Source organism: Accipiter gentilis, chromosome 14 (assembly GCF_929443795.1).
Source record: "Accipiter gentilis chromosome 14, bAccGen1.1, whole genome shotgun sequence".
In the NCBI taxonomy this organism is placed as follows: Eukaryota; Metazoa; Chordata; class Aves; order Accipitriformes; family Accipitridae; genus Astur; species Astur gentilis.
Window position 1 is genome coordinate 33,911,771 of NC_064893.1, and position 8,576 is coordinate 33,920,346.

Sequence of the window (8,576 nt, forward strand, 5' to 3'; positions counted from 1 at the left end):
TCCCAGCAGGAACGGCTGCTCCCACGCCAGGACGGCGGCAGGAGAGGCCGGGGCGGGGGTCCGAGATGCGGAAGGGCCGGCGGGGAGCTGCCTGCCTGCCCGCCCCCCCCCGACCCCACCCCGGCCGGGCGCTGGCGGGGCTCCCCGGACCCGGCACGGCGCGGGGAAGCCCCGGGGGCGGCCCAACGCCCCCTTCCTGGGCGGAGAACGGGCCGAGGCGTTATAGGACGGGCGGCCGCGGCGAGGGGCGCAGCGCCATGAAGCAGCTCGGGCTGGTGGGGCTCCTCGGTGCGGCTCTGCTGGGCGTGAGTGGGGCTGGGGCTGGGGTTGGGGTTGGGGCGCTCCCTCCCATCCTTCCTTCCTTCCTTCCTTTCTCCCTCCCTCCCTTCCTTCCTCACTCCCTGCCCTCGGCCAGAGTCCCGGCCCGCAGCCGCCGGGCTTTCCGGGAAGGGGCACGGTCCGGCCGCTCTGGCCCGTCCCCCGCCCCCGGCGGGAGACCCACGGCCGTGTCCGTGTCCGTGTCCGGGCCAGCGGCGGAGGAAGCCCCGGCAGCGCTGCCGCCCGGCGCAGCCCGAGCCGTACCGAGCCCCCCGGGTCCGGTCTCCCCCGGGACACACCTCTCCCCCGCCGGCGCCCGGGAGCGCGGGCGTGGACGTGGGGAGGAGGAGAGGGCAGCGGGCAGGCAGGGCTCTGCCCGCGGCCCCCCCTGCCCCCCCTGGCTTTCGCTTTTCTCCCGCGGAGCGGGGCTCGCCGGGGTCCGCAGCCCAGCCCTGCGCCAGGGCGGCGACGGGGCGCGGGTCCCCGCGGGCAGGGACGGGCTGCGTGGAGCCCCGGGGCTCCGCGGGCACGGCCGGGGTCCCCCCAGCCCCGGGGGGTGCAGGGAGAGGCCTGCCCGCGCCCCTTTCACTTCCCTTTCCGCTCAACGTCGGACCGGTGTGACAGCGGGGCCTGTTCCCTGACGGCGGGGCCGGTTCCCCTCTGCCAGCTCGGGCATCCCCACGGCCCCGTCGAGCCAGGGCTTGCCCGAGGGGCCCCGCGGGGGTCGGTAGCGCCTGGTCCCCAGCTCCTGCCCAGTCCTACCTCACCTGCCAGCCCACAGCCCCACGGTCATCTCGTTCCAGGGCTCTGCCGGAGCCCCCATCCCGCTCCCTGGGACAGCCAGGCTCAGGCGGGTCTGCCGGCGGCTGCCAGGCTGCTGGAGATGGGCAGCGCGGGGTTGCTCTGTGTGAGGGTGCGGTGCTGTGGACACCCTGCACCCGGACGGGCCCGAGATCTGGTTCCCTGCCTCTTCTCCACCCTTCCCTGTGCACACAGCCCCCTGCTAGAAGGAGCAAGGAAGGGCCCTGGCTGCCTTTTCATGGATGACATGCCTGCCCGGGGCTTTCCTACCCCTCAGGGCCAGTGTATCAGCCTTGGGAAGGGGCTGGCAGTGCCGTGGGCTGGGGAGGCTTGGTTAACACCGCAGCCCTGTTGGCAGGCACAGGGGCACGGGGCAATGTGTGATCACTATCTGGTAGGAAATGTGGGGCCACCCTACCGGAATCACTGCCACCCCACTTCAAAGAAAGGACAGGTGGCATCAGGCAGCGTAGGCAGCTCTGCTGTGGTCTGTGGTTAGCGCAGGCATGGGAAGAGTGGTGAGAGGAAGCCCTCACCTTGGGATGTGGGTTGGTGCACAGGTTAGCACAGATGCGCTTGCAGAAGCGAGGCAGTGCTGGAGCGCTGGGGAGCAGCATGAATTCACAGGTCTTGTTTCTTCCAGTGCTGGGAGCCTGGTGACACCATAAGATGCTTTGATAAGCAGTATGAACACAAGGGCAAGTGCTGTAACCGGTGTCCACCAGGTACGGAGACCCCTTCCCCTTCCTGGGGACCCCAAGGCCTGGCTGGCCATGGTGGAGTGAGCCCAGCTCAGTGTGACCGAGCCCCTCCACCCTGTTGCCAGCAGTGCTGACAGCTTTGCCTCCCTGTGTCACCTCAGTGCTAGAGCAACTGGGGACCTCGTGGGTGCCCTGGGAGACCCCCTGGATGTCACCAAGTCTCCCACAGCTCTCTTGGGACTGTCTGTGCTCCTGCAGCTGCAGGACCCCATGGCACAGGCAGCTTGTGGGGAGAGTGCTGGCACTACCAAATCATGATGGTATTTGCCAGCTCCTGCTGTCACTGCCAGATTGTTTCCCAGTCCTTGGAGCCCTGGAGGCAGTGAATGCCTCCCCACACCACTCTCCTGCCCCAGCACCCCTCCCTACCTGGCCCCCGCAGCCCTGGCTGCTAGAGCGGCATTGGGCTACCGAGCAGCATGCCGCAGCGGCCCTGGCATCCACAGCTGCCAGTGCTTCCCTGTCCTGCTGGCAGAGCTGCTGCCTGGAGAGGGGGAAAGCCCCCTTGCCCCCTCCTCACCAGCCTCTATTGCAGGGCAAAAGCTGGTCTCTGAATGCAATGGCACAGAAGACTCTCTCTGTGCCCACTGTGAGAGTGGACACTATCAGCAGAGCTGGACCAAGGAGAGGCACTGTGCCCCCCACGATATCTGTGAAGACAGTAAGTGCTCCCTGTGCTCACTGGCCCTGGCCTGTGGGGGCTGCAGGGGCTGGTGTGTCCCCCCTAGGCTCGCCCACCCAGTGTCTCACTTCATCTGTGCTCCCTTTGCCCAGATGCCGGCCTCATTGTGAAGAGGCAAGGAAATGCAACACACAACACGGTGTGCCACTGCCAGGCTGGCATGCACTGCTCTGACACCAGCTGCCAGACCTGTGTGGAGAACCAGCCCTGCCAGCACGGCTTCGGCTTTGTGGAAGGTGAGTCCAACCAGCTCCTCCCTCGCAGTGGGACTGATGGCCTGGCAGCATTTAATGTCAGGTCTCTGGGGAAAGGGGGGCTCCGTCAGCAAGGTGTCCCTAGCAGTGCTTCGGGAGAGCTGTGCCTGCCGCTGTGCCTGGCAGCATTGCCACAGGGAGTACCGCTCACCTCCTGCAGCCCATACTGACCTTCCTGCAACCTCTGCTCCTCTCCAGCCAAGGCCATGGCCCGGATGTCATCGCCCTGTGAGCCCTGCGCAGAAGGCACCTTCTCCAATGTCTCCTCTAAAACCGAGCCGTGCCATCCCTGGACAAGGTATTGTCTGAGTGCTGACCCCATCCTTCACCCATCCCCAGCTGTGCCCAGTCCCTGTGAGCACGTCCTCTGCTGCCAGTCTCCTTAGGGACTGGGCAGCTGGGATGGTGTCCGAGGGACACAGCATCAGGCTGGCGTAGGGGAGGAGTGAGAGGAGCAGACCTGGGAGGGCGGTGAGGTCCAGGGCAGTGTGGCTGAGCTTGAGGGAGACATCCAGGCACTTGTGACTGTCCCTCAGCATGTGTGCAGAGTGCTGGCCCCTCCAGGGCCATCCATGCTGTCGTCTGCACTGGGGAGCAAGGTATGAGGGGCTACGGGGACCCTCCCATGCCCTGTCCAGGCTTTCCCTCCCAGCACACTCCTTGGCTGTAGTCATCAGCCAAGGCACCAGCCCTCTCCGTGGGGAGTCTAGCTTTGAGGATGTCATGGGCTGGCAGGTAGTCCCTGTCTTTAGAAAGCTGCTCGAGGGTTAATTGCACTCCCTGGTAGAAATGTGAGCCTTATTTCCAGGCTGAATTAGTCTTGCTTCAGCTGCCAGCCATTGGATTTCACTTTGCTTTTATCTGTGCCCAGAAATTACCTCCCCATGGAGCCACTTGTAGCCTGTCATCGAGTCATCTCCAAGCTGTTCTGCAATAGCTGCAGTGCCAAAGCCCCAGGGTCTCCCTGACCAGGAAGGGTCAAATATCTGCTCCCTCCTGTGCCTTGTCCCCACACTTGTCCCCATCTCTACCAGTTTCAGCAACTCCAGACCAGGACCCCGGGGTGGGGCCCTGCTATGAACCCAGTGTCCCTGTCACGCAGCTCAGGCCCCAGCGTTGGCCCTGGCCACTCGCCCATCCAGAGCCCAGCAGGCTCAGTGCAGGACGCTTTCTTATGCAGCTCTGGTGGCTGCCCAGCCCTGGCCATTCCTCCTCAGGGGCTTTCTGCATGCTCAGGCTGCTGCTGCGGTTACATGGTCTTGTTCTTTCCTGCAGCTGTGAGGAAAAGGGGCTGGTGGTGAAGGAGAAAGGGACGAACACCTCGGATGTGATCTGCGGTAAGTGCCTGGTGCCCTGGGCCAGGCCGGTGCAGAGCAGAGATCTCTCCTGGTGCTCTGGCTCCTGCAGCACTCAGAGGAGCTGGCCTGGCCCATGGGTATTTTTGGGAGAGTCTGACCGCACCGCTGGCATGATGCCTTCCTGCTTCTCTCTGTCCCTGTGAGGGATCCCCACGGGACTGGGTCTGGAGCAGGGGCGGCTGAGGACACTCAGTGTCTTGGTGGGAGTGTCATGCGGGTGCCTCACTGACCCCATCTCCCTTGGCAGAATCGGGCAGGCTCTCCTTCCTGTCGGTGCTGATCCCCATCACGGCCGCGGTCGTCACATGCCTCTTGGGCATCTGCATCTACTGCCTGGTCCACGCAGGTAAGGGGCTGTGACACGAGAAGCGATGCCTTGACCAGAGGGACCATACAGGGCCGAGGATACGAGCAGGGAGGACAGCAGCAGCTCTGCTGAGAGTGGGGCAGCCTTTCTGGGGACACCACCAGGGCATGGCTCCTTGAGGCTGTTGCCCTGCCGCATCAGTGGGCTCTGTCCTTGGAAGCAGGCATGTTTGCACCGCTGTGGCCCAAACTGGGCCAGCTCTTGGAGGAAAGCACTAGTGCCCTGTGGGTCCAGCCTGGCTCCCCCACTGTGGCCCCCAGCCTCTCCAGCCTGGCAGTGGCAGCAGGCACAACGGGAGCTGCAGGACCTGCGGTGCAGCAGCACCAGCCCCGGCTCTGACCTGAGAGCTCCCTGCAGGGCAGGAGCGCTCCCCCCTGACTTGCTGCCTTCTCTGTCCCTCTTTCCCTCTAGATCCCAGGCGACGGGTGCACAAGCAGGTAAGTCTACTCAGAACCCTCTTCCAGCAGCGGGTTGGTGTCCCTCCTGGGGCACAGCTGGGGATGTGCCAGCAGCAGAGAGCAACAGAGCAGGGGCTGTGGCTCTGCAGGGCAGGAGGGGTGGGGGCTGTCCTAGGGCTGCCTGGCTGGGACAGGACAAGGGCTGGGGCAACCCTGGGATGCTGCTGGCAAATGCTGTGACAGGAGGGACCTGCACAGGGTGAGGCCCTGCCCCCTGCACAGGAATGTAGCAGGAGCATGTGGAAAGACAGGGCCACAGAGGTAGGAGGTGTAGCTGCCTGCCTCTGACCCCTGCCCCTGTGCCAATACAGGCCAGGAAGCCTGGAGAGATCCTGGAGGCTCAGCAGCCCATGGAGGTGGGGGAAGAAGTCTTCCCTGTGCAGGAGACCCTGCTTGGGGGCCAGCCCGTGGCCCAGGAAGATGGCAAGGAGAGCCGCATCTCGGAGCAGGAAAGGCTGTGAGGGCGCAGGGCACCACCTCCAACAGAAGCACAGATCGGGGCCAGCCACTGTCTCCTCCATCCATTCTCCAGCTGGGGAGGAAGCGTAGCATCTGGCCTCACTGCAAATTAGGTGATGCTGCAGTGGACCATAGCACAGCCACCGCCATGGGGATGCCACAGCGGTGCCTGGTCTGGCCGCCTGCCTAGGGCTGCCACGGCGGAGCAAAGCTCAGCTGCCTGCATGGGAATGCAATGCAGGGCCCACTCCCACTGCCCGCCCGGGGTGTTGCGGCAGAGCGTGGCACCGCTGCTCGTGTGCTAGACCCCCTGGCAGAGCCTGGTGTGGCCACCACGGTGCAGCACGGCATGGCTGCTTGCAGGGAGGCCCTGGGGCAGAGCCCAGTCTGCCTGACCACTGGGGCTACCGGCCTGAGAGTGCGGGCTACTGGTGTAGGACCACCGTGGCAGAGGGCAGTCCAGCCATGTGCCCAGGGTGGCTGCGGTAGCACCCAGCCGGGCAGCCCGTGCTGGAGCTGGGTGCTGGTGCCGTGGAAGCTTGGGGCAAGGGCAGCAGCCCCCGTGTCAGCCTGACCACCGGGCCCCCTACCCCGTGTCGTCCCAGCGCTGCTGGGCTCCGTGGGGACAAATAAAGGCAGGACGCGCAGTGCCGCCACTGCCTGCCGCCTTCTTCTCTGGGACGGGCGGGACACGGACCAGTGCCTGGAGCGCGGGGCAGCGGGAACCGGACCCCCCGCCCCGGCCCAGACACCGAGGCGCGGCGGCCGGGAGATGGTGCTGCGGGACCGGCGCGGGGCTGCGTGGGGCGGTCCGCGCCCGCCTCCGCCGGGGGGGGTGGGGGCGGAGTCCACGCTCTCCGCGGCCGTGCTCCCTCCGCCGCCCGGCTCCGCTGGGCTCGGGGTGGGTTGGAAGGGGGGGGGTGTGTCTCACGCCGCCCCCCCCCCCCAAGCGATACGCGTGGGGACACGCTGCTTGGCACGTGCCGCGCGGCCCGGCCCCGCCGCCCGCGGGGGGGGCTGCAGCACTGCCGGCCACGGCGCTGCGGGGGGGGGGGGGGAGGGGGAACGGCTGGGCTGCACTGTTCCCCCACCCCCCCACCGCCGACAAAAAGCTGTACTTAAACTGCATTGTTCTCCCAGTGGGCGTGAGCAGCACGGCCTGCAGCCCCTCCTGGGACCCCCCCCCCCCCCCCCGCCGCTTCCCTGACGCCTACCAGCGCTCCTGGGACCGATGCTCCCGGGAGGGACGCTTCCAGCGCCGATGTTCCTGGGACAGATGCTCTGGGGACAGGTGCTCCCAGGACAGATGCTCCCACCGGAGGAGGGAAGAGAAGAGATGCCGTCAGCTGTGCTTGATTCCTGCCCCAGAGCCTCCCTACACTGCCCCCCCCGGGTGTGCTCCCCCTGCATCTGCAGCCGGCATCCCCCGCGGCCCCCGGGCAATGTGACAGCTCCCACCCGCTGTCCCCTGCCTGCGAGGGGAGAGCACACGGGCTCCAGTCCAACACGGCCCCACCACCCCTGCCCTGACCTCAACCCAGCATCACAGGGGATGTGAGCGTGCCGGCAGGGCTCCCTGCAGCAGGCAGACTTGGTGCACCTCGCCTTGCCAGTCCATCACTACATTGACGGCGTGGGGCCCGTCTCACTGCAGGGCAACGCTGCGGGGTGCTGGGGAGGCAGCAGCAGAGCTGCTGTAGGCCCTGACTCACCGGCATGGGGCTGGCCTGCAGCAGCACAGAGCCAAGCATGGGCTCCAGGTACCAGGAGCAGCTGCAGCCCGTGACCCGCCACCACCCAAGCACATGCAACGTGGCATAAGAAAGGCCATAAATCCCAGAGCCAGGAGCAGCTGGAACACGGAGCGACTTTTACTGTAAAGGCAGTGGCACATTATTTAAGGCTCCTCTTAAAACCTAATGTTAGGTTTAATAAGGGAGATAAAAGCATGTCAGCAGCTCTCCCTCTCAGGGTCGGTGCTCCCAGCAGTGCTGGCGGGATGGTCCCAGGGCTGGGCAGCACAGCATGTCATGTCTGTTTTCCCCTGCTTCCACCTCACCCCCCCCACCCCCCCCCAGCACCAGCCCAGTAAACACCCTGCCCTGAGGACAAACTTGACCCTGACTCCTGCTGGCCCCACCAGTCCTGCCAGTGAAAAGGGCTGGCATCATATGGGCTGCAGACATGGAGCCTTTGGCCCCAAACACGAAACTTTTGGCCCCAAACACGAAACTTTTGGCCCCAAACGGCCCCCAAAGGACTCTCTCCCCACGGCTGCCCCACAGCAGCAGGCTGGACCCTCTGGCTCCCTGCCTCCCTGGTGCTGACCTCTCCCTGCTGGCATGCAGCATGTTTAATGCCTGCTCCCACGTGTCAGACATGTGCCATCTCATTAGTGCGTCTGTCCCCCAAAGTGAGAAGAGAGAGCACGTGAGACCTAATTGAATGTAACTAATTATTCACTCTGCAAATGCTCTGTTTAAATGGGATTGTGAGGGACAGAATTACTCATTCTGAAAAGGGGAGAGAAAGAGAGAAAGACAGAGAGAAAACAAATAGAGGCGGATGCTGGAGCTGCAGCTCCCTCTCTCCCCAGAATACCAATTACCGGATGAAGTGATTGTATAAATCTTTACCGAGTGAACGAACTGTACTAGTCACTTACTCCTGTCCTCTTATTACGAGGAAGCAATGAAAAATCATCCCACTCTCCAGTCCAGTTAAGGGCTCCCAGTCGCTGTCTCAGATGCTGTCCACAGCTGGAGAGCTCGTCCCGGTGCTTTCCCAGGGTGAAGGTCCTGCAGAGACAAGGCTGAGCGCTTGGCAGGGATGCACAGCATTCCTGCACCCCTGGCCCCGGGGAAGAGCAGCAACTGCGTGTGTCCCAGGGAGCTGCAGGGCTCCTGCCCCAGCAGGAGCCAGCTGATGCCATGAAGCACCCCAGGACACAGGGAGACTTGGGCTGGTTGAGGGCCCCAGTGCCACACGAATGACACAAGGGACCCCGGTGCCTGGCACAGAGGCACCCTGCACTTTGAGCCTGCAACTTTCCTGCCCTCCCCTTTGGTGGGTCCAGCTCTGCCAGGCCCCGGGCCCCTTGCTGCAGGCTCCTGCAGCG

At 64.8% G+C, this 8,576-nt stretch overlaps 1 protein-coding gene across 1 annotated transcript; it reads left to right on the forward strand.

Moving 5' to 3' along the window:
- Positions 1–224: 224 nt before the first annotated feature.
- CD40 (CD40 molecule) lies at positions 225–6,100 on the forward strand. The gene is made up of 9 exons (XM_049817124.1): positions 225–305; positions 1,763–1,844; positions 2,416–2,541; positions 2,655–2,798; positions 3,015–3,114; positions 4,092–4,153; positions 4,422–4,520; positions 4,953–4,978; positions 5,311–6,100. The coding sequence occupies exons 1-9, from the start codon at positions 258–260 to the stop codon at positions 5,458–5,460; spliced, it is 837 nt and encodes a 278-aa protein (XP_049673081.1). The 5' UTR covers positions 225–257; the 3' UTR covers positions 5,461–6,100.
- The last annotated feature ends 2,476 nt before the right edge of the window (positions 6,101–8,576 follow it).